This window comes from Octopus sinensis, linkage group LG21 (genome assembly GCF_006345805.1).
Source record: "Octopus sinensis linkage group LG21, ASM634580v1, whole genome shotgun sequence".
In the NCBI taxonomy this organism is placed as follows: domain Eukaryota; kingdom Metazoa; phylum Mollusca; class Cephalopoda; order Octopoda; family Octopodidae; genus Octopus; species Octopus sinensis.
The window spans coordinates 8,845,399-8,873,309 of NC_043017.1; the positions used below are offsets into that span (position 1 = coordinate 8,845,399).

General features: G+C 38.8%; 1 protein-coding gene across 1 annotated transcript in view; it reads right to left on the reverse strand.

The window, feature by feature from the left end:
* LOC115222834 (neurogenic locus notch homolog protein 1-like) overlaps positions 1–27,911 on the reverse strand; it is a 165,314-nt gene that overhangs the window by 112,271 nt on the left and 25,132 nt on the right. The window contains exon 2 of the mRNA XM_029793162.2: positions 4,612–4,696. Within this exon, the coding sequence (XP_029649022.1) occupies positions 4,612–4,696 (85 nt within the window). The remainder of the gene's footprint in view (positions 1–4,611; positions 4,697–27,911) is intronic.

Genomic DNA, 27,911 nt, shown 5'->3' on the forward strand with positions numbered 1-27,911 from the left:
CAGTCATTAGACTGTGGCCATGCTGGGGCATACCTGCACAGGCGTCATAGACTGGCGATATAAATCATCTCCATTCTTGTTTGTGCATGTAATGTTGATAAGCCACAAAAATGGCAAATCATCGATGTCCATCACTCCTGGATTGGATTAGAGGTGGGTTGTCTCACCCGTCCATGAGGCCTGGTGCTTTGATAGAGCATTCCCTATCATCCCCTTAGTATGTGTGTTAAGTATATGTGGTCGATAATGTTTTTAACATTAGTGCTGCTTCTACTTTACACACACACGCATGCAGAAGTGCTGAAAAGTTCCTAGCTTTGAGGGTATTGTGAAAGGCCTGGCTGAAGGCCCAACTTTCAGCGTTCTTTTACAGGTCTTTGAAAAACTGAAGGACCGCTGCAATAAGTGTGTGAATCTGAGAGGGGAATATGCTGAATAAAATCACAATTATCTGATCCTCCTGTATTTTTCTTTTACCCAAAACCAGGAAATTTTCAGCACCACCTCAAGTGTGTGTGTGTGTGTGTGTGTGTAATGAATGTGAAACAGCAGAAAAGTAAATTATAAACTCTTTACATTCTGAGTTCAAATTTCACCACAGTCAACTTAACCTTTCACCCTTTCAAGGTCAATAAAATAAATACTGTCCAAGTACTGGGGTTGATGTAACCGACCTCCCATTCCTCTCAAAAACTACTGACTCAGTACCAAAATTTAAAACCATTATCATTATTATTATTATTATTAAGCTGGCAGAATCATTGGCTTAGCAGCATTTCACCCGTCACTATGTTCTGAGTTCAAATTCTGTGGAGGTTGACTTTGCCTTTCATCCTTTCAGGGTCAATAGGTTAAGCACCAGAGAAATGTAATCCACTAGTCCCTTCCCCACAAATTTCAGGCCTTGTGCTGATTGCAGAAAGGATTATTATTATTATTATTGTTATGAAGATAGGAAGGCAGACAAAGAAGAAGCAGACATTTAACAAAAGCCCTGCAGAATCAAGTTTGTATAAAACTTCATTCCCACCACAACAGATTGTCAACTTTAGAACAACAACAACAACAACAAAGCCTCTATTATCTACAATGTTTCTTCTCCACTTCTATTTTATTTTCTAAATGAAAGGCTGCTTTTGGTTTTAGTCCTGAGTCAGAGGTGGTGGGGTGGGGATTGGAGGTTGGGGACAGCAGCAGGGATTAGAAAAACTCATGTTTCAGGAGTCATGATAATATAATAAATTGAGTTAAACAAACAATCCACCCAACTTTAGGGAATTGACATGTAATCTTAACTGTTAGGAAGAGGTGACTGAGCAATGGAAAGATGGGTGGTTGGGGTGGAGGTACTTTTATGCAGTCATTTGACCTGGGTAAGAAATAACAATGAAGATCCCCCTCAAAGTGTTACATTTTACTAGACACAGGAGTGATTGTGCGATTAAGAAGTTGGCTTCTCAGTCAATCACATGGTTCTGGGTTCAGTCCCACAGCGTGGTACCTTGGGCAAGAGTTTTCTACAATAGCTTTAGGTTAATCTTTTAGCATTTAAACAAACCGTATCTGGCCCAAATGTTTTACCTGTTTTATGTTGAAACTGGCCAGATCCAACCTCTCACACCTACCCTAAAATCTCATTCTATAAATAAACAATCACATCTTCAAAATGTTGAAGTTACAAGAAACTTCATGATTAATTCTTTTAAAATGTTGATAAACATTACATTTGACAAATTAATCTGAATGCTAAAGGGTTATGAAAGTCTTGCATGTGGATTTGGTGGATGGAAACTGAAAGAAGCCCATCATATATATATGTATTTGTGTATGTACATCAGTTGTAAACAAGGGTCACCATTATAATAACGGTGTTGTTTTGTTTGATATTTGTGAAAATATATTCCAGCCACAGGGAAGGAAATATCTTGCTTGGAAACAGGTGAAGGTTGGCGACAGGTAAGAGTTCTCTGGCCACAGACATAGAAAGTCTCCATCAATAAACTCCGTCCAACTCATGCAGGCATGGAAAACTGGATGTTAAAACAATGATGATGATGGTGATGTTTTTTCTCTCTCTTTAGAATAAGGGGAGGGGCACAAAAAGTTGGGATGGTCAAGGCTGGAATGTCTGTTTTTAAGCTTACTTTATGAGAGCAAGCAATAAGAGTTCAGAGGAGGACAAAGACATTTAAAATGTTTGATTTGCTGTATGGGAGACAGAAAGTTTAAGGTTTAGGAAAGAACCCTTTCTTTTGAAATAACTTGTGATGGTGGTGGTCATATGGATAGTGTTCATGATTATAGCAGTATGTGATGGGAAAGATAAACTTCTTGCTGTACACACACACACACACACACACACACATAGTCATCAATAGTTATGTATTTAGGGACCTCAATCTAATCAATAGTTCAAATTTACATTAAGGTCCTCCCACCCAACCCTGACCACCACTACCACCGTACAGAGCAAACAATTAGTGGCACCCAGGGCCAGGAGTATGGCGGTGGAGAGGGGAGGAAACAAACAGTTAATAATATAATAACTGTTCTCCCTGCTGCCCTCAACTCACCCCTATCCCACCCTGTGTATTGATTGTATTCAGAGCCTTGTAGTGTGGAGGGGGAGAGAGTTAGTGAGTGCATACGTGGGTGTGACTGTATGTGGGGAGGGTGTACAGGTAAGGGAATGTGTACCTGAAGGAGATTACCTGCATGTGAAAGTATATGTATGAGGGTGTCCAAGTGAGGGTATGTGTGAGTATGCCTGTGTGAGTGTGCATGTGTGTGTGTGTATGAGGGAAAGAGAGAGATTGGCTGTATGTAAGAGTATTTTCTTGAGGAAACACAGGTAGATTGTGTGTGCGCGTGTGACGAGAAATTGTTTGGATGCAAGTATATATGTGTGAGGATGTACAGGTAAAGAGTGTGTATGTGAGAGAGAACACATAATATACACTCTTTAAAAGTATTTAAGAGAATGCACATTTGTGTACACAAGCATGTATATATTTTTGCTAATCATCATCATCATCATCATCATATAGCGTCTTGTTTCCTCATACTGGTATGGCCTGAATGGGTTGTCACAGTCTGAGTCAGTGTGTAGAAAAAGAGGGGAAAAGAGTATAAAATGCTGCATGAGGAGAATACGTGTGTGTGTGTGTGCTTATATTCCCCCAATGTGGGACAGGGCCACTAGTGTAGCTAGTGTGTGCCACCTGGGGTGGACCTTCCATTTGGACCCCGCAGAAAGCACATATTGCCAACAGCAGACCCAAAAGTGCCTCCTGGGGCAGACCGTCCCTACCAACCCCTCCCTAGCTACACTAAGGGGCAGAGCCATGAAACATAACTATCAGGCAATTGAGAAGTTTTCTTGGCAACCAATTCCTTCAAATTCTTCTTATTTCGGGTGACCATTTTCTTTCAAGCAAGCACCTCCACTCCCACTACCCTTATATTTGTGCTACCAGCACCAGCACCACCACTGAGTTGATGTAGAAAATAGTATACCATTGTAGAGATATTGTGATGTGAGGTAAACCGTCTCTCCGGGATAAACACCAGTCTATCACAGGCAACATTCCCCCAGATAGTAATCACTATGGTAGAAACCACTGACAGCCAGGTTGAACAGAGATAATAATATAGAATATAGTGAATAGCAGCAGAGAGATACTATGATGAGAGATCATTCTCTCCCTGGATAAGACCACAGTCCACCATAACAATAACATTCCCTGGTGATTCAGTAGCACTTAATAACAGCCAGTGGGATCTAGAATATAGAGTACCATCACAGAGACATTGTGATGAGAGATCATTATTCCCCTGGATATGACACCAGTCTATCACAAATAACATTCCCAGATAATTTCTTGTAGTAACATTTTTTTTTTGTTTTGTTTTGTTTTGTTTTTTTACTGATTATGGAAATGGTAAATATATGCCAGTTCCCAGAAATCTAGAGAAAAAAAAAGAAAGCAAAACAACAAAAAAATGCCATCATGTCTGTTCTGCAACAAATTTTGAACTCATATCCTCCTGTCAACTGGTGGTGGTGGTGCAAACTAACAAATTATCCAATCAACCATCACACTTTCTCTTCCCCTTCGACGAGAGACTGGAGGGAGAAAATGTGAAGTAGACTCTCACAAGCATGAGAAAAAAAAAGTATGTTGAAACTACTACAACTGCAACAACAACAACTACTACTACAACAACAACACCACGATAATAATAACAGTGATGATGACAATAATGATAGTGATGGTGATATTGGTGATGACGGTGATGATGATAACAGCGATGCCGTCAGTAATGATGATAGATGTGATGACAACATCAACGGATCCACTACTACTACTACTATTACTACTACTACTACTACTACTACTACTACTACTACTACTACTACTACTACAGTGTCAATGCTTATCCAGAAAGGCTCAGCTCAGTTCAACTCCGGAACCACCACCACTGCCGCCACCATCCTGCCCTCCAATTTCCTAATAGTGCCAAACAATAGAATTAACAACAACAACAACAACAAAAGAAAACGGGGGTGGGGGAGATGAGGAGGAGGAGGTGAGGAAATAGTGTACTTACTGGCAATAACTTTCTCCATTATGGTTGTGCGGAGAGTGACATTTCGCACCATTCTGGCAAGGGTTTGGGTCACATGACGGAAATGCTACAAAAATGAAAGAGGATGAAAAATTAATAAAATAATAACAAAAAAAAATCTCAGTTTATTTTAAAATCATTTTGTTAAATAGTAGTAGTGATGACGATGATGATGATGGTTGGTAATTGGTTGTGATGATGCAAATTTGCTACAAAAAGAAAGGAATCAAATAAGGAAGAGCAATGTGTGTGTGTCGAAATTTGCATGTCTTCCCACCGCCACAAACAACAACTGTGTGTGTGTGTGTGTGTGTGTCTTTGCACAAATATGTTTGTGTGCCCTACCACCACCACCAAATGTATGTGTGCATATGTGTGTATGTATGTACCCAAATGTGTGTCGATTTATGTGGATCTAAATATATATATTGCATGCCAACCCCACCCCATCTTGCCCAACAAAAAAATTGTCAGCATTATTCTTTAGCCTTGACTCAGCCCTGTTTGAACTGACCCATAATTAGAGGTATTCAAGCTACACTCATCTGTTTATTTCTTCCTAAGAGGTGGAGTGACTTTGCCTTTCATCCTTTCGGGGTGATAAATTAAGCACCAGTTACGCACTGGGGTCAATGTAATCGACTTAATACCTATGTCTGTCCTTGTTTGTCCCCTCTGTGTTTAGCCGTGGGTAATAAAGAAATAAGTATCTATAGTAAATTTGTTTACTGAATTTATAAACAGCAGCCAAAAACTCTTGTTAAAATTCATTAGGCTGGTGTAGCTTTGACTGAGGAGACAGAACAATGTCAAAACAGCAGGTGTCCTCAAAATATCCATACCCTAATAAATCACATCTAGCTGAAAGGAGGAAGTTGTTCCCCAGTAATGAATAGCAACTAGCATTTTAACATTCACATACATAAATATGTCATCATTTTGATTCCCAACCACATGGTTCTGGGTTCAATCCCATTGCATGGTACCTTGGGCAAGTGTCTTCTACTATAGTCTCAGGCTGACCAAAGCCTTGTGAATGGATTTGGTAGACAGAAACTGAAAGAAGCCCATGTGTGTGTGTGTCTTTGTATCTGTGTTTGTCTACCACCACCACTTGACAAGTGTTGGTGTGTTTACATTCCCGTAACTTAACGGTTCAGCAAGAGAGACCGATAGAATAAGTATCAGGCTCAAAACAAAAAAAGAACTAGGGTCGATTCATTCAACTAAAAATTCCTCACGGTGGTGCCCCAGCATGGCCACAGTCTAATGCTTGAAACATGTAAAAGAAAAAAGTTTTAATTAGTCCCCAAATCATTCTTATTATGTAGCAGTGCTTGAACATCTGAACAAATGTCTTCCAGAATTTGGTTGCCCAATTCTATGTTCCAAGTCCAAAGTTGGCTTGTTCAGGTCTTAAGGCTGGCAAAGTAAGGAAGGTATGAGTCAAGTACTTGGGGCCAATCATGTAGAGTTATTCCCTCCCCTCAAAATTGCTGCCCAAATTAGAAACTAGTGACTTATAGCATTTATTATTCTATGGCTCTTCATGTTCTGAGTTCAAATCCTGCTAAGATCAACTCTGCCTCTCATCCCTCTAGGGTCGATAAAATAAACTATCAGTCAAGTACTGGGGTTGCTGTAATCAACTCTAAATTGCTGGCCTTGTACCAAAACTTGAAAACATTACAATAATAATAATAATAATTACTACTACTACTACTACTACTACTACTACTACTACTACTACTACTACTACTATTATTATTATTATTATTATTATTGAGTGAGAGAGCAGTGCATGCCATCAAAGTGGCACTGGGGCACAAATATATGAAGCCCAATATACTCATCACTATCTGTCTGATAAGGGTACACCAGGCACATGAATCACAACCATATGTGCGTGACATGGTGAGTTCATATAAGGATTAAAAGCGCATGACCTTGCTGATGCAGCCATCTGGCTCGCCAGTCCTCAGTCAAATCATCCAACCCATGCCAGCATGGAAAGCGGACGCTAAACAATGATGATGATGATGATAATTAAGGTGGTGAGCTGGCAGAATCATTAGAATGAATTCAAATGCTGCCAAGGTTGGCTTTACCTTTCATCCTTTTGGGTTTGATGAAATAAGTACCAGTTATGCACTGGGGTCAATGAAATCAGCTAAACCCCCCTCCCCTAACACTTCAGACCTTGTCCTATAGTAGAAAGGAATATTATTATTATTATTATTATTAATATTATTATTATTATTGCATCCCCCAACATTACATTCCTGATTATTAAATCAGTATTTCACCCCCACTCCCTGCACTCCTCCCCGATTACATGTAAAGTTCACAGAGTGAAAAGAAAAAGACAAAAAAGTTTTGTTAACATGTGACACAAGGCATTGCAAGTGAGAGGTGTCAACTGTCTCAACCAATCATTTTTTTACATTATTTATAGTAAATAAACTGCCCAATTGACATTTATTGCATTTATGTATAAATACACTTAATGACATTATGTGTGTGCATGTGTATGTGCGTGCATGTGTGTGTGTGTGTGTACAGGCATGGCTGTGTGGTTGACAAACTCATTTTACAACCATGTGATTTTGGGATCAGTCAATGGTATCAACTAACCCTACACTAAATTGCAGGCTTTGTATATGTTAGAAATTATTATTTAGTATTTATTCCCCATTATTATTATTATTATTATTGTTGTTGTTATTAAGGTGGTGAACAGGCAGAATCGTTAGCATGCCAGGTGAAATGCTTAGCGGCAGTTCATCTGTCCTTATGTTCCAAGTTCAAATTCTGCCGAGGTCAAATTTGCCTTTCACCTTCTCGAGGTCAATAAATTAAGTACCAGTGAAACACTGGGTCAATGTAATCAATTAATCCCCTTCCCAAAATTTCAGGCTTTGTGCCTTTAGTAGAAAGGATTATTATTATTATGACGATGATGATGATGATGAACTGGTAGAATTGTTAGTGAACTGGACAGGAATACTTGGCAGTATTTCACCTGTCACTATGTTTTGAGTTCAAATTTCACTGAGGCCTACTTTGCCTTTCATCCTTTTGAGATCAATAAATTAAATACCAGTGAAACACTGGGGTTGACTGTAATTCGCTAGTCCCCTCCACACCCAAATTTCCAGTCTTGTGCCTTTAGTAGAAAGGATTATTATTATTATTGTTGTTGTTGTAGTAGCGACAAGCGGGTGAAATCGTTAGCAGGCTGAGCAAAATGTTTGGCAGCATTTCGGCTGTCTTTACTTTCTGAGTTCAAATTTCAACAAGGCCAACTTAGCTTTGCATCCTTTCAGAATTCATAAAATTAGTACCAGTCGAATACTGGGGTAAATGTAATCAACTAGACTCCTCCCTCGAAATTTTAGGCCCTGTGCTTACAGTAGAAAGAAATTCTTATTATTAACCCTTTCGTTACCAACCCGGCTGAAACCGGCTCTGGCTCTGTAGTACAAATGTCTTGTTTTCATAAGTTTTGAATTAAAATCTTCCACCAAACCTTAGTCACAATTTATGTTCCTAACACTAGCTTAACGGTAACTAAGTTATTTTACTAAATTCTTTGTTATATTTAAAGTAATTGAAAAAAACACAGAGCATCTCAAAATAAATACAGTAACGAAAGGGTTAAAGCAGTAAGTGGACAGTTAGTACATTGTCAGCGCAGTAGACAAAATGGAGGCACATGGTTAAGTGGTTAGGATGTTGGGCAATGTGTTGTGTTCTTGAGTAAAACACTTCATCTCACATAGCTCCAGTCAGTCTTACTCAGCTAGCAAAAGTGAGTAATCCTATGAGAGACTGGCAGAGTAGTCTGGTATCTATCAGTCTCTTTTTCCAAAATAAACCAACACCAGTTATCAAGCAGTGATGGGAGAGAAACACAAATGACACACCACCCCTCCAAACACAAACACAAACACACAATGGGCTTCTTTCAGTTTCCATCTACCAAATCCACTCACAAGGCTCTGGTCAATCTGTGGCTATAGGAGAAGACACTTGCCCAAAGTGCCAAACAGTGGGACTGAATCCAGAACCATGGCATTGGGAACCACAGCTGTGCCTACAATTAGAGATTTCAGTCATAATCATCCCGTATTTATTTTCAAACAATGCATTCAAGACAACGTTAATCCAATGTGCCTCTCCCACTCTCTTTTACCCACTTCGTTTTAAAGATGATACAGCATAATACGAGAAATACATACATTTGTTTGTTTGTCTGTGTTATATTGAAAACATGGATGTGTACTCGATTTATCTTTTCTGTGATTTATTTTTTTCATATTTTGTTAAGAATTCTTTACAGTTTCTTTGAAACAATAAATAATCCCAGATCTAGACATACGTGAGTATATAAGTGTGGTGCTTATCCTCAGCCATTAAATTTTTAATGGCTGAGGATAAGCATCACACTTTGAAACTAAGTGCTAGCTACAGAATGTGAACCAAACTCCTTTGGTCTCTACACGTAACTCAAATGTGTTGAGTGCCCTTCTTTTGTTTCTTCACTATATATATATATATACACTGTGTGGTGCGATGTGACGTGTGTGGTGCGATGTGGCGTGTGTGATATGAGGTGATGTATGTGATGCGGTGTGATGCAGCATGATGTGATATGCATGGTGCAGTGTGATGTGGTGTGGGTGTGGTACGGTATGATGTGATGTGCATATGGTGCGATGTGATGTGTGTGTGTGTGTGTGTGTGCGTATGCCTGATAGGCACAAGCACGAGTGTGTGGTGAAGAAGTTCGCTTCCCAAACACACGGCGTCACCCTGGACAAGTGTCCTCTCCTATAGTCTCGTGCCAACAAAAGCCTTGTGAATGGATTTGGTAGATGGAAACAGAAAGAAGCCTATTGTGTGTGTGTGTGTCATCATGATATGGTAGTTGTGAATGAGTGTCATTGTCAAACAAGTAAGTGTCCTTCATTTCCAATATTCTGTGAAAGAGCATGTCTGGTGATAGGGATCTATTATCTAGCTTGGAAACAAGTAGGTGTGGGTGACAGGAAGGACATCTAGTCATAGAAAATCTGTTTTAAATAAACTCTGTCCAAACCAGACAAGGACAGAAAAGTGGACATCAAAACAATGATGATTATATATATATATATATATATAATATATATATATATATATAGTTAATCCAAACAAGAAAACACAACAACGTGGAACAAATATAGTATTATTGGACGCTCAGGAAAGAAGGAAAGAAGGAGGGTTTAACGTTTCGAGCGGAGCTCTTCGTTGGAAACATAGGAGAAGGAAAGATCCAGAGAAGGGAAGACAGAGGAAAAAAATCGTCAACAGTACACACGAGGTCACATTTAAAAATATATATATATATATATATAATATATATATAGAGAGAGAGAGAGAGAGAGAGAGAGAGAAACATATATACATAAAACAGCAAGACGACTATTGTTGATGACTCTAGAGTTCAAGCCCAGAGAGGATACTTATAAATACATTGTAGTAAAATACAGCATGATTGTATTTGGGAAATGGATACACACATACACACACACACACATGGACAACCAACTAACAGTAACACACACAAACAATTGGGGACCCCCCACACACACACATGATGACAGCAGTTGAATAACAAAATGAAATGTTGGTTATAAATTAGCCAATTACAGCTAATTCATTAGTTCTAAGGTAGAAATATTACTGCCTCCCAAGGTCAGTGATAGATTGGCACAATTTAGAGTTACATGGTGCATTCCAGAAGTTTGGAGATTTTTTCAGAAGAGACACAAAACTCTAATCTCCTTCAAAGTATGATGATCTTCTGACTTCAAATGCATTTGTTGTAATGCTCCAGCCATTTTGTGAAGGCCCCCATGGAAGTCCTCCAGAGTGATGGTGTCCAAGACCCTTCTTCATTGTCTCCTTTAGCTTGGAAAAATAACCCAAAATCCCAGAAAGCAGTGTCTGGACTGCAAGGACGGTGAGGGACAGCTTTGGTGTCCATCTTTGTCACCAGTTGGTTACCAGGATGGAACTGTGAATTGGGGCATTGTGCTGGTGGGGTGGAAAAGCTCTGGCCCTTTGCGATGAAATCTCTTCCTGAACTCCCTCAAAACCTCGACAGAGTTCTCTTTGTTGACTGCCTGGCCTGGGGGAACCCAATGGATGTAGATGATGCCCTTGCTGTTGAAAATAGGGATCATCATGAGCTTCCCGGTAGACTTGCTTTCCCTGGTCTCTTGTACCAGTAAGAAACAGACGCTTGACTCATACAAGGTAGACCATAACCAATCTGGAGCTTTCCATAAGTTCCTTTAGCTCAGTTTAACACAAAACTTTACTGCATAGCAAGTTGCCAAATTGTCAACAAACTAGTCAGATGTGACAAGTAATGTTTACTAGGGGCTGTTCAAAATGTTGTCACAGCTGTCTCCTTTAGTTTGGAATAACTAAAGTTGGCAGATCAGCTTAATAATAATAATAATAATAATAATATAAGGGAGTATAACTCCAAACTTACAAGGAAATTTGATTTATATATATATATGTATATATATATATATATATATATATATATACATACAACAGGCTTCTTTCAGTTTCCATCAACCAAATCCACTCACAAGGCTTTGGTTGGCCCAAAAGCTATAGTAGAAGACACTTGCCCAAGGTGCCACACAGTGGGACTGAACCTGGAAGCATGTGGTTGGTAAGCAAGCAACTTACCACACGGCCGTATATTCATAAAATAAGGATAGAAATCACGTTAGTGATTATTATCAGGTAGTCAGCACGGAATAAAAATTATAAGCAATTTATAAATAATATTAATAATATATATATGATAGGCTTCTTTCAGTTTCCATTTACCAAATCCACTCGCACAGTTTTGGTAGAAGACACTTGCCCAAGGTGCCATGCAGTGGGACTGAACCCAGAACTATGTGCTTGGGAAGCAAGCTTCTTACCACACAACCACTGAATTATTATACATTATCTTTTAGCTTCAAGATTTTAGTGATGTGATTATTTATTTTTAGAATAACATTGTAGGATAGGTGTGAGAGGCTGAATCTGGCCAGTTTGAACATAGAACTTGTAGAATGTTTAGGCTGGATATTGCCAGTTTAAAAGCTAAAGGGTTAAAAATCAAAATTAGCTACAACTAACACCCTGACACCCCTAATAGCAAGGATTATGTATGATCCAGCAATTGGTTCCATCGACCCTAAATCCTATGAACAAAGTGTTAAGTATGGTCCAGAAACTGATTCCACCCAACAACTTATGACCAAAATTAAGGTAGGCCTAACACCCTGACACCCCTAATAGCAAGGATTATGTATGATCCAGCAATTGGTTCCATCGACCCTAAATCCTATGAACAAAGTGTTAAGTATGGTCCAGAAACTGATTCCACCCAACAACTTATGACCAAAATTAAGGTAGGCCTAACACCCTGCTACCCCTAATAATGATGATTGACTGGTCCAATCAAGACCAAGACATGTTAGGTCTCCAACTTGCAAACATTAAATCATTTGACATTAAATTCTGACAAAACATCTACTACCACCACCACCACCATAGCTACCACCATCATCATTAGCTGTCACTGTAATGCTCATATATTACAAGGTAGTCTTAAAAACCCATAATATTGGGGTGGAGGGGTATGTTTAAGAGGGAGGGGTGAAGAAACGAAGAAGTGTGGAAGGGAAGGAGAAGGGCAGAAGGGAAGGAGTTGGGCAGTTTGTAACGACATTCTGTGGACAGACCAAAATAGTGCTGGGATGTCTTGACAGCATATTTTGTTACATATTAACTGCGCATAATATATATAAAACATATGCATTTGCATATATGTATATAAATACATATATACACACACTGACGCATGCACACACATGCATATATATATATATATGCACATATAGACACACACAAATATATCTATTTCATAAATACATTAATATTGTCAAACATGCTTTCAATATATATATATATATATACACACATACATATACACACAGACACACACACTCACACACACGAAATGACTGGGTTTATTTGGAAATGGATTCACCATCGTCATTTCATGTCCACTTTCCATGCTGACATGGGTTGGACAGTTCTCAACAGAAACCAAAAAGCCAAAAAACTATGCTGAGCTCCAATATCTGCTTCGACATGGTTTCTACAGCTGGGGGCCCTTCCTAATGCAAACCATTTTACAGAGCATGCAAGGAGCCTTTTTTCCTTTCTTCTTTCAAGGCACGGGTACTAGTTAGATCACCAAGTAACTTGCTAGATAAAATAAGACCTCCCTCAATTGAGTGGGGGGGGGTTGTTTTAAAAGAGGTGGGTTTGATGCTAGAGATGGGACTATGATAGTGGAACTGGAATTAGTTTCTTGCTGTGGAGGCACTACATGGCTATCTTAGCTGGAGAAAGGAATATGATGGTGGTGATACAGTGACAGAGGATACCCTCAAGGTACAAGAAGGTGAATGGATATAGGAAAGAAGAAGAAAACTATACAAACATAATGAGTGGGGGAGAGTAAGGGAGACACACTACCATGGACTTAAAACCCTTTGGCCAGAATATTCTACCTGTTTCATGTTCAATCTGGCCAGATCTGACTTCTCATGCCTACCCTATGATGTCATTCTAAAAATAATCAATCACATCATCAAAATATCAAAGTTATGAAAGAATAAGCAATTAATTTCAAAACATGATTAAATAAGCATTATATTTGATAGAGTAATCTGAATACTAAAGGGTTAAATGCACTTTGTGGGTGTGTGTGTGTGTGTGAATATATATATGTGGTTGTGTGGTAAGAAGCTTGTTTCTCAACCTCATAGTCCCAGGTTCAGTTCCATTGTACGGCACCTCAGGCAAGTGTCTTCTACTATAGCCTCGGGCTGACCAAAGCCTTGTGAGTAGATTTGGTAGACAGAAACTGAAAGAAGCCCGTCATATATATATAAAAATGTGTGTGTGTGTGTATGTGTGTGTATATGTTTGTGTGTCTGTGTTTGTCCCCCCCAACATCACCTGACAACTGATGTTGGTGCATCTATGTCTCTGTAACTTAGCAGTTCAGTAAAAAGGATTGATAGCATAAGTATTAGGCTTATGAAGAATAAATCTTGGGGCTGGTTCATTTGACTAAAGGTGGTGCTCCAGCACAGCCATAGTCAAATGAGTGAAACCAATAAAAGAATAAGAGTATATATATATATATATATATATATATATATATATATATAATATATATATATATAAAAGTAAAGTATATATATATATATATGCACACACACACACACACACACACACACACACACACACACACACACACACATATATAAAGAGGTATATAGATAGAACTAAGCTGATGGTAGAAGAATAATCAGATAATAGATTGAGGAGTGGATATACCTACAACTGCAGGTGTCAATAAGGTGAATTCTCTCAATTTTTTTCTTTTTTTATTACCTAATTACTCTGACTCACATTCTAATATGTCCCACTTACTGCCAAGGAGAAAGCCAATTTCATTGACCCCAGAGCAAAGTTGACCTTGGTGGAATTTGAACTCAGAATGTAAAGAAAGATGAAATGCTGCTGAGCATTTTGCTTGGCATGCTAACCGTTCTGCCAGCTCACCACCTTCAACAATAATAATAATAATAATAATGGTTTCAAATTTTGCCACAAGGGCAACCATTTGGGGTGAGGACATGAGTTGATTACATCAACCCCCCAGTATTTCACTGGTACTTAATTTATCAACTCTGAAAGGATGAAACGTAAAGTCGACCTCAACAGAATTTGAACTCACAACACGAAGACAGACAAAATACTGCTAAGCATTTCACCCAGCATGCTAATGATTCTGCCAGCTTACCACCTTAACCCTTTAGTGTTCGCATTATTCTGCCAAAATTAATGCTTCTTCATTTACATTGTTTTGAATTAATCATGCATTATCTTGTAGTTATAAGATTTTGATGAGGTAGCTGTTAATTTTTAAAACAATATTGTAGGGTTGGTGTGAGAGACCAGATCTGGCCAGTTTGAACATAAAACAGGCAGAATACTTTTGGCCGGATATGGCCGGTTTAAATGCTAATGGGTTAATAATAATAATAATATAATAATAATAATAATAGATTTATCTGGTACAAGGGGAGCAAAGGGGATATATTACAAAAATCAGTTACGGAAAAGAGTAAGTGGAGACATTATTAAATCTCAGAATGAGATGTAAACAGTAATCGCTCGATAATGTAAAGTATAGAAGCCATCTTAATAACACCTCCTCCCCTTTGTGGTTAGCCATATTAAGATGGCTTCTATACTTTACAGTAAGTGGAGAATTTTACATCAAATGAAAAGAAAGATGTATGCAATATGAATATATAATAAAAACTAGGATACCCTACAAATCCTTAAACTTTTTATTTTTCAACACTAAGCCGAGAGACTTTCTCATTACTAAGAAATTAAAAGTGAAGATGTAGACGGAAGCCATTCAGCCACTCCAAACTCACCATTCCCACACACCTTTCAACAAATTTACTGGGAAGCAGCACTTCCCATCACACTATTGCCCTACTTTTCAAGAGGAATTTGAAGTAGATAACAATGTCTGTCCTCAAATATCCCAAAAGTCCTTCATCACACTAACTGCCCCACTTTTCCCCAACCAAAGGAGGGCAGGTGGTTGGGGAGGGATTGTTTCAGGTCTCAGCTGATAGCTGGATCTGTCCTACATATAACCAGTCTTCAACACTAACCACCATGAGACAGTAGATGCTAAATTTTGCTGTGAAAAGCTGGTTTTAGCAGCTAAAATAATCAAATATTTTGATTGGCTATCCAAGGGGTAAATTGCAGGGATTGGATTGTGTTCTGTATGAGTTTTTTCTGTATGTGCTTTGCACACATCTTGGTCAAACTCAATTAATGGCACTACCGTAACTAAAACAGGGGCTCTCAACCATCTTTTTTCTATGGACTCTTTTGATTCCTCTTTTATTCGGGTAAACCCTTACAAAAAAATCATATATATTTTCATAATTAAATATCATTAGGAATTGTATTAAAAAAATTGTTAAAGTATTTTATATACTGCAGAAAAGAAATTTATTGCACATAACTTTTAACAACAAAACCTTATATGGATCCCAATTCAGAACCAATAGTCTTGAGTTTATCTTAACTTGGTAACACCCTACCCCAGTGGCACCACCAGACCCAATGACTTTTGGACACTGTGCACAGACTGAAAAGTCCTCTATACTGTCCTTGATGATGTCTAAAACTGTCCACAGGCCATCGTCATCCATACCTTTCACTAACCCTTTATATAATACTTGTATGAGCACTTGGTAACATTCCAGATGCCAGAGTGACCCACATTTAACCCCAGCTCAGTCAAAGAGATGAGCTGCAGAAAGATGCAAGAAGCCACAATCCAACATGTAACAAAAAAAGAAAAAAAAACTCATACAGAACACAATCCAATCCCTGCAATTTACCCCTTGGATAGCCAATCAAAATACTTGATTATTTCAGCTGCTAAAACCAGCTTTTCACAGCAAAATTTAGCATCATCTGCCAAGAGTCACAGAAGACCAGAATTGTTGGCATCAAGTTACATTGCTTCCAGTTCATCATTCCTCCAAGAATTGTTCAGTGAAGCTCTACTGAAGAACCATATATACATATTGGAAATGGGCTAGCACAAAGACCGGAATGTGGCTATGTTGCCACACTGTGTCTCTGCTACATGGGCCCGTTTGGTCACTCTCAAACAATGAAGAGGAACCAACCTCAAATCATCACCTTCACTACCTTACAACATTAGGATTAATGACCTACCATTGTTCTGGTAGGTCATTTGTTCCACCATGTCAAAATGTATGCAACAAAGTATAGACAATGCATGAATTTGCATTTTGAAAAGAAAAAAAAGAAATGAAATAGCTTGAGACATACTTCACTGCTGGCACATTATATACAAATGCTTTACCTAACAGCCTCTTCAAGACTACTTACAAACCCCTTCTCTAATCTATTGTTGTTTAGTGCCAGTTCTAGTGGATCCTATCATAATTTTCCTCTTACGGTGACCTATTGCCTCTTGTTGATGCTGTCTCTCACCAGTCATTTACTGGTTTATTCAACTTCCGGTTATTGGAATCTTTTCTAGGCAACCTGTCAATGATTACTGTACAGATACCAAACTTATAATCTGTATGGTTAACCACTTTCAGTTGTTGGCATCCTGCACAATCCCCAGATAAAAATTCAATCTGAAATATATCCAAAAGATCCACTGCAATTTACATCTGCACATTTGATCCATTTAAAACCTTTCAGAAAACATTTGAGCAAAGCCAAAAACTTTTACATATGCCTCATCTATCAGAAACTCCCATAGAATCTCAGTGTGCATTTAGGATTCTATTCCAGTCTCCAACTACCACCGATATAGATGAGATGTTTCTAGGAACAAGCCTCTTTCAAAGGATAGGCAGTAACCAGCTACAATGCATCACATTTACTGCCACACATCACTAAGATTACTGACTGACCAATCAGGTCCATAAAAGAGTGTTTTTACTGGAGAGCCAGACCTTTCTGGAACAACACTGCCACACCACTCAATCTGGCTCAATATAGCAAGAGATATAAATCCTGTAATCATTGCATGCTGCTCAGAAACTCTGATTCTAGAGGTGGCTCTATTACATCTAAGTTTAATGATCTGGGATCATTCAAAAAGTGGCCCTGCTTCCAGATGCTTCTCAGGTCACTCAGCATGACTAACAGGAGATGGGTCAAGATCATTTACTATAGGATTCATTAGGTTTTGGATTCTCTAAAGGACCCCTCCAACATTTAAAGTGTTGGAATCTTCTTAACCTACTTCATGTCCATTGGAAATTTTCCCCTGTCATTATACATATTGAGTTTGACCTCACCAAGAGCCTGTCCTTAGCAGTTTTTATATACAATATTGCAGATCACTCATTAATTATTTGCGTGTGTGTGTAAGTATGTGAGTGTGTACATATATATATATTTTTTTTTTACTACCCACAAGGGGCTAAACATAGAGGGGACAGACAAACGGATTAAGTCGATTACATCAACCCCAGTGCGTAACTGGTACTTAATTTATCAACCCCGAAAGGATGAAAGGTAAAGTCGACCTCGGCGGAATTTGAACTCAGAACGTAACGGCAGACGAAATACGGCTACGCATTTCGCCCGGCGGGCAAACGTTTCTGCCAGCTCGCCGCCTTGTGTGTACATATATATATATATATATATATATATATATAGTTTACTCTTTTGTCTTAGTTGTTTCAGTGATAGGACTGCAGCCATACTGGAGCACTGCCTTGAAAGATTTAGTTAAGTTACTAAATCTTTGTGAGTTTTTCAGTGATTGCACAACCTGCTATTACCCAGATTATACAGTGTGCATCTACACACACACACACATACACTCATACCCACAAATCCTGAGTGAGGTACCCATATAAACGGTCCTCTTAAACAAATTCAGGAACAGAACAGTTTTCTGAATGAAATTCATCTCACAGAAGGAGCTGAAATTAGATCAGCAAATTACAAGCTGATTGTACACATGTATAACTAACAGGGAGCCCGTTCAATAAATTTGTGGAATAACAAATTATGGGTAGACTACACATGTTTAAGTATTGGGAGAGTATACATTATTAGTATGCTCAAAGAAGAAGTTGTATTGCAAACAGTTTTTTGAACGAAAATTATGTTGAGCCAACAAACTGAAATTTGAATAACAGAGTATGAAAAGACCGTACATGTAAATATGAGCCTGGGAAAGTGTGAACAAATGGTTTGTTAATGGCCATGTACACATTTCATGGAGCTTGCAGGTTTTCATATTCTATAGGGAAAATAATGTCATGTTTCTCAGCTAACAACACAACCAGGGAATGACAAGGGTAAGGCAAAGGGGAAACGTATATAGATATATATACGAGGGGGTGTTGAAAAGTTCCCGGCTTTAAGGGTATCGCAAAGGACCTGGTTGGAGATCCAATGCACAAATTGTTCATAACCTCTGCCGACCTTTCAAGGATAGCATTATTCTCAGCAATAATCATTAGGCAAGTGCTTTTATATACACACACATACACAAGTTATATATAATATATATAGACCATCATATATGCACAGCGTATAGTATACAACCTTCACCCCCACACACACAAACACAAGGGGATGTTGAAAAGTTCCTGGCTTTAGATAAAAGAAAATAGAGGAGGATCAGTTAATTATGATTTTATCGAACATATTCCCCTCTCAGATTCACACACTGATTGCAGAGGTCCTTCAGTTTTTCTAAGCCCTGTAAAAAAAACTCAGAAGGTTGGGCCTCTAACTGAGCCTTTTGCAATACCCTTAAAATCAGGAACTTTTCAGCACCTCCCTGTGTATATTTGTGTGTATGTGTACATATAATCATCATCATTTATCATCATTTAACATCCATTTTCCATGCTGGCATGGGTTGGACAGTTTGACAGGAGCTGTTCGGGTTCCATGTCTGTTTTGGCATGGTTTCTACAGCTGGATGCCTTTCCTAACGAAATAAGGAGGGCAACAGAAGCAGTATTAATAACAAAAGGTAATATTTATTCCCACTGAAAAGTTGATGTGTTAGAACAAACAAATACTGCAATATTTACCATGAAAGAAAAACCCTCATATGGTTTTGGGGGACTATTTTACTATTTATATATATATAAATCATGCTTTATATATATCTATCTATAAATCTCTTTATATATATATATAATCATGCTTTATATATATCTATCTATAAATCTCTTTATATATATATCTATATACATACATATATAATATATATATATATATATATGCAGTAGAACCTCGATTTTCGAACAACTCTGATCACGAATAAATCGTACTTTAATCTCCTGTCTTCCTAATATTCACTTAATACAGTAGTACCTTGGTTTACGAACGCCTCTGTTCATGAATAAATCGTGCTTTATATATCTATCTATATCTGTGTGTATGTATATATATATATATATATATATAAAGCACGATTTACTTGCGATCAGAGTTGTTCAGAAACTGAGGTACACTGTGTGTGTGTGTATATTATATATATATATATATATATAACTTTGAATTAAGTAAATAAATGGAAACATTCAACTTATCTTGGTAAACTGTTAAAGGCGGGGAAGATTATATCACACTGAACAACAACACACACACACACACATTTTTGTTTGCATGTATCTGTGTAAATGTATGTTATGTGTGTGTTCTCTCTCTAGATATATATATATATATATATATATATATATATTCTTTTACTTGTTTCAGTCATTTTGACTGCAACTATGCTGGAGCACCGCCTTTTGTCGAGCAAATTGACCCCAGGACTTATTCTTTATAAGCCTAGTACTTATTCTATCAGTCTCTTTTGCCGAACTGCTAAGTCATAGGGACATAAACACACCAGCATTGGTTGTCAAGCACTGTTGGGGACACATACACACAAACACACACACACACACACACACACACACACATATACAACAGGCTTCTTTCAGTTTCCGTCTACCAAATCCACTCACAAGAATTTGGTCGTCCTATGGCTATAGTAGAAGACACTTGCCCAAGCTACTTACCACACATCCACTGCCGTAAGTAGCTTGCTTACCAACAACATGGTTCTGGGTTCAGTCCCACTGTGTGGCACCTTGGGCAAGTGTCTTCTGCTATAACCTTGGGTTGACTAAAGCATTGTGAGTGGATTTGGTAGACAGAAACTGAAAGAAGCCCGTCATATATATATATATATGTATATGTGTGTGTGTGGGTGGGTGTGTAAGCATATATATTCAAATAGACACATACATTATACACTCATAATTAAATATACACAAGTAATGCATTTTGTGTATAATATAAATATACCTACATATATATATATATATATATATATATATATATATATATATATAACACACATAATATACATTTACACAGATACACACATACAAAAATGTGTGTGTGTTGTTTGGTGTGATATAATCTTCCCCCACCCCTGAACAGTTTACCAAGATAAGTTGAATGTTTCCATTTATTTACTTAATTCAGAGTTATAACCTTTCTCAGATTATTGTATAAACTCTAAACACACACATGAACACACACACACACACACACACACAAACACATGAATAAACATATGTAGCTAAACATTATACAAACACACAAACATACACACACACACACAGGTGGCTGTGCTAAATTCTATCATCCAACTGTTTCTTTTTTTTTGTTTTTGTTTTATACCACCGCCAACCCACCAACAACATTACAAGACCACTACAGTCCCAGTACCACCACCACCACCACCACCACCAAGAGCCATTATCATCATGAGGCACATCCTGTAATCTCTAAAGATCAATGGAGTGATGATAACATTTTTATTTTATTTTAAACAATAAAATAAATAAATAACAAATAAATAAATATGCGAGTTGGCCCCTTGACCCGGATAGATAAACAAACCAACAACACAAGTGTTCCTGTATTGTAAAGTAGTGGGTGAGATGTGTGTGTGTGTGTGTGTGTGTGAGTGAGTGTGTGTGAGTGTGTGTGTGAGTGTGTGTGTGTGTGTATGTGTGAGTGTGTGTGCACAGCTTAAATGAAGAGACTTAGAAAAGCCTAGTGCAAGTACTCCCTTGGCCAATTGTGATTTATGGTTGCAAAGCATGGCCGCTAAACAGCATAAAGTATTCGAAATGTGAGTGTATAATAGGAGAATGTTATGGATTTCTTACAAGGACAACTGAATGGATGTTACAAGTATGTGAAAAACGACAATCCTCAAACATCATCATCATCATCATCGTTTAACGTCTGTTCTCCATGCTAGCATGGGTTGGATGGTTCGACCGGGGATCTGGGAAGCCAGAAGGCTGCACCAGGCTCCAGTCTGATCTGGCAGTGTTTCTACAGCTGGATGCCCTTCCTAACGCCAGGATGCTCTTCCTAACACCAAGGATGCCCTTCCTAACACCAAGGATGCCCTTCCTAACACCAAGGATGCCCTTCCTAACGCCAGGATGCCCTTCCTAACGCCAATGCCCTTCCTAACGCCAGGATGCCCTTCCTAATGCCAATGCCCTTCCTAATGCCAATGCCCTTTCTAACGCCAGGATGCCCTTCGTAAGTTTTAAAAACAAAAGTTTGTCTATTATGGCCCTATTCGAAGAAGCAGAGGTTTGGAAAACGTTATGATGGAAGGCAGAGTAGAAGGCAATAGATCAAGAGGCAGGCAAAGAACACAATGGACCAAGAGCTAGTTGGATAAGAGTAGCAAGGCAGCAGGAGAACTTGCACTTAATCAAGAAGACTTTCAGTGTAGTGCCATCAATGCACTGCAGGTGTATGACACAAGACAATGATGATGATCATATATATATATATGTATCATTTTTTTCTCTCCTTGTTTTTTCTGTGTCCCTTTCTGTAGAAGAGCGAAGGTTCAAAATGCAAAAGACTTTTTTCTATTCCTGAGCGTTCTGTTTGTTTGTACACCACCTGTCTTTGTCTTTTGTTTTTTCGTAAACTCTCCCTATATATATATATATATATATATATATAATATATATATATATATATATATATATCTGTGCAGGTGGCACGTAAAAAGCACCCACTACACTCACGGAGTGGTTGGCGTTAGGAAGGGCATCCAGCTGTAGAAACACTGCCAGATTAGACTGGAGCCTGGTGCAGCCTTCTGGCTTCCCAGATCCCCGGTCGAACCGTCCAACCCATGCTAGCATGGAGAACGGACGTTAAACGACGATGATGATGATGATGATAGAGAGAGAGAGAGAGCAATCAGATGTTCATAAAAAGCAACAAATATGCAATGCCTTCATCAGGCTCATTTCTATCAAATATGAACTTCTTTTCAAAACAGCAGTTAGAGATTAGCTCTGATCTTGTCTATAAGGTGTCTGTTGTTTTGATGAAGATGAAGCATAGAAATTGAACAGTGGGTGTATTTATTGCTGAAGTGCAACATAAACCAGGTGATATTCGAGTTCTCTCAAGTGCCATGTGTGGTTTGATAATGTTGTGCTCATAGTTTGTCTCTATGTTAAAGGTGGACTTAAGTATCAGCTCTTGAAACTCGTCAGACATTCCAGTGTTAATGTGTAGAGGGTTGTGTGTCACCTGGGACTATCACTATAGCACAATAGATCAATGATCCAGCTTTGTAATAGAATATTCTGAGGCCATAGCTCTTTATTTTAGTAGTTGCACAATCTTTTTTGTTACCTAGATTAGCAGGATTATGTTAGTAGCTATCCATGGAACTGTCTTTGTGTTCTTGAGCTCCTTAACTGGTGTTTGATGTCTACACACACACACACACACCACACACACACACACACCACACACACACACACACAAGTATAGCTTAAGAAGTTCATTTCTCAACTGTACAATTTCAAATTATGTGTCACAGTATGGCATTTTGGGTAAGTGTTGCCATACACTTGACCAGTAGACACTTGCCCAACACTATACTGGCTGATGCCTTTCCTAACAAAATCTGTGGGCAAATCCATTGTATCTGCATATAAACACAGTGGATTACAAGTCACAAAGAGGCCTGAAGTTTTAATAGCTTTCTTTAAATTACATCTTTTTTGAATCATTATCAAATATTGAAACGTCATGAACAGGTTTCAATATTTAATGATATTTAAGAAAAGGGTGTGAGCTGGCAGAAACATTAGTAAACCAATTGAAATGCTTAGCGGTATTTTGTCTGTCTTTATATTCTGAGCTCAAATTTCACCGAGGTCGACTTTACCTTTCATCCTTTTGGGGTCAATAAATTAAGTACCAGTTGCGTACTGGAGTCAATCTAATCAACTGGACTCCTCCCCCAAAATTTCAGGCCTTGTGCCTAGAGTAGAAAAGAACTATATTTAAGAAAAACACAAGAAAATATGATTATAACAATTGATTAAAATGACAGACCTTTTCATGACTTCTGGCTCACTCTATATATGTGTGTGTGTGTGTGTGTGTGTGTGTGTGTGTGTGTGTGTATATATATACATACATGAAGCACTTAGCCCACTCTACGGGGTGGTTAATGTTATGAAGGACATCTAGCGATAAAAACCTTGCCAAAACAGACACAGTAGTCTGATGTAGTCTTCAAACTGGCCAGCTCCTGTCAAACAGTCCAACCCATGCCAGCATCGAAGACAGATGTTAAATGTTAACAATAATGATTTATATACACACACATATATATATATATATATAAAAATAAATCAAAAACTTTGAAAAGATTAGGGTCATTCTGGGGTAGGGGTAAGATTTTTATATAGAATTAATTTTTAATTTAAAGAAAATTTTTCTTCAAGTAGACTGAATCAAAAATATTTTGCAAAATTCTTTTTAATGCTTCCCAACCACATGGTTCCAGGTTCAGTTCCACTGCATGTTACTTTGTCAAAGTGCCTTCTACTATAGCCTCTTGGGATGACAAGGCCTTGTGAATAAATTTGGCAGACAGTAACTGAAAGAAGCCAGTCATGTCTGTCTGTGTGTGGGATGGGCTGTATCTGTGTTTGTGCCCTACCACTGTTTGACAACCGGTGTGGGTGTGTTTATGACCCTGTAACTTAGCAGTTCTGCAAAAGAGGCCAAAACTTTAAACAACCAAGTGCTGGGTCAATTCATTCATCTGGAATCCTTCAAGGCAGTGCTTGACCATGGTTGCAGTTACATTTCTCAAGTGACAGTATACTGCACTATAAATTGCACTTATGCAACAGTGCATATAATAGCAATGATGACAATGGTTATGGTGACGATAATGATGATGATGATGATCAATAGCAAAATATATATATATACATCCACATGTAATTCATCATGCAGAGACACATATTCATGCTCATATCATTGGATGGTGTACAAACCTACAAGTTACATTGGAAACAGAAATCAAGGAAAGATAACTCAAGTGAGACTTAGTTGCATTGCAGCATATCTTAGCACAAATTATCTTTCCTGCACTTGTTTCCTTTTGCTATCTCTCCCTAACCAATTACTGAAACCCCTTAAATACACACACACACAATGGATGGGTGAAGTCTTTTCAACTCCAATAAAATGCTATTTTACTCTACCCACAGTATCCAGGTACTATTTTCTCCACCTTGTTTTGACCCTGTGTGTTTGCACACGCAAGGTGCAGGTATAGCTATGTGGTGAGAAATTTGTTTCCCAACCATGTAATTTCAGGTTCAATCCTGCCGAGTGGCATCTTGTATATGTGTCCTCCATTGTATTCCCAGGCTAGCTAGGACCTTGGGAGTAGATCTGGTAGAATCTAGACAGAGGCTGAAAGAAGCCACCCACCCTGCCATTGTGTGTGTAAATGTGTTACTGTCTCCTTGCCTTGACATCACGTTGTAGCTGTAAACGAGCGTCTCTGTTATGCAGGCGGTGTGCTTCGTTTCCAATTTTCAGTCAAAACATATCTGGCAGCAGGGAAAATATTAACCTTACTCACAAAGAGATGAGGAGCAATGACAGAAAGGACATCCAGCCATAGAATATCCACTTCAACAAATTCTGTCTGACCCATGTGAGCGCATGGTTTCAGGTTCAGTCCCACTCTGTGTGCGTTGGGTAGACGGAAAATGAAAGAAGCCTGTCATATATGTGTGTGTGTCCCGTCGTCACTGTTTGACAACTAGTGCGGGTGTGTTTACATCCCCATAACTTAGCAGTTCAGCAGTATTGGGGCATAAATAAACCAATACCAGTGGTCTCACACACACACATTTGTGTGTATAACAGGATTCCACACAGTCTCTGCCAAACAATTTCATTCACAGGGCATTGGTCGGCCTGGAACGTAGTAGAAGGCACTAGGTTTTTTGTTTGTCTGAATTTAATTGTTTGTAACTTCTATATAAATAATATTAAAAAACAAACAGAAAAGCTATCAGGATATACAGTGATATCTTTAAACCTCAATTCTAACAGGTGAAAGAACTAAAAAGTAATCTTGATTGCTCAAATTGGTCACATACTTTGCGTGCTTTCCATTAATTTAAGAAATATTGAATTAATACAGGAACTGGAATTGGTAGTGCCATAAATTACTGAACAGAAAGTTTTGTGAGCCAACTCCACAGAATATCACAACCACACTACAATAGACTATAGTACCACACATCACACCAAAAGATTCCACAATACCAAGACAGAGTAATTAAATACGTATTTCTTTACTACCCACAAGGGGCCAAACACAGAGGGAACAAACAAGGACAGACAAACGGTTTAATTCGATTATATCGACCCCAGTGCGTAACTGGTACTTATTTAATCGACTCCGAAAGGATGAAAGGCAAAGTCGACCTCGGCGGAATTTGAACTCAGAACATAAAGACAGACGAAATAACGATAAGCATTTCGCCCGGCCTGCTAACGTTTCTGCCAGCTCGCCGCCTTAATACGGAGGACGGGTTTATAGTTTCAGCTTATAGAATTCCGTTACTGGAGTTTCGAGTCCTTTTGTTACTCCTAAACATCAACCAATCCCAGACGGGCCAAGGTGATCGAACAGCTCCTCCTCATAATCGATAACCGTCAGAGAGGGATGGAGATGTGTGATGGTGGAGCGGGGGAGAATGAGCGGACACAAAGAAAGGAAGAAGGGGGCTAAGCAGGGAGTCAGACAAAGAGAAGGAGAAGATGGAAGAAGAAGGTAGGCAGACATTGGTTAACAAACTTTAAAAAAGACTTGGCGACATACAAAGAGAAAGGAACCAGCCAGAGAAAACAGGCCACATTGGGAATTGAGGACAGTGATGTAGGAGGGAGGGAGGCAAACAGCATCAACAGCATCCGTTTAAATACGGAGGGAGGAAAAAAATATCAGCAACAGGATAGGAGGAAAGACGGAAACGGGACGTTGACATATAGCCCCGAGCCGGGACGTTTGATGTTTAGTCCATGGTAGTACTGTGATCAAAAGTGTTCCAGCCGTGGCTATCTCGTCAAGATTATATTATCTAAGGTGTTCCCCATCTTGTTTAAGGGAAATAGGATGTGATTTGGGGAAGATTTAACTAGTATTTCTAGCATGTCATTCGACCACTTAGAGACCCTGTTGGTTTGGAAACAGCGATTTTGGTGAATGGTGGAGGAAGGAGGGGACGCTATGAAAAGAGAGAAAGGGGGAGAAAATACTAGGGAGTGGGGTGAGAGATGGAAGAGAATAAGAGAGAGAGGGTGAGAAATAGAAGAGGATGAGTGAGAAGGGGAGGAAGGAAGTGAGAAAGAAAAAGAAATCAAATACAAGAGAGGAAGGGAAGGGAAAGCTGAGAGTAAGGTTGAAAGGAAAAGAAAGAAGGGAAGAGAGAGTGGAAGGATTAAAGAGGGGGAGAGAAGGTAAAGGCAGAGTGAGAGGGAGGTTGGACACAAAGGCGACAGGATGAGAAAAAGGTGGATGGATGAGAAGAAAAAGATGGAAAAGGAATAAAGGAAAAGGGAAGTTGACGTGAGAAAAAGGACAGCATTCACACACTCAGATGTGTGTGTGTGAAAGACACACACAGACCTATATATATGTATGTGTTGATGAGTGTGTGTATGTGTGTGCGCATGTGAATGTGTCTATGTATGTGTGTTAATGAGTCCTATGCGTGTGCGTATTAGTGAGTGTCTCTGTGTCTGTGTGTGTGAGAGAGAGAGAAAGAAAGACAGACACAGAAGAAAGGGGATAGAGCGAAATGCGGGGGGGGGGGTGCAGGAGGGGGAATCAAACCTCGGGGGGGGGGGGGTAAAAAAAAATGGTGGAATTTGATGAGGGAGAAGAGATTTTGAAAGTCGCTGGTGTGATTGTAATGATAAATACTTCTTCAGCAGCAACAACAACCAGTTAGCCTTGCAACTCGGGGCCTTCTTTCCCCCTTCCTTTCAAACAGCCACCGCCATCATTTCCTAACACAACCACTACTGACAGATACCATTACCATAATACACATCCTCCACTAAAATACAGCTACCGCCATGGGATGAGAGAAGAGGGAGAAAGAGAGAGAGAGAGAGAGAGAAAGGGCGCGCGTGCT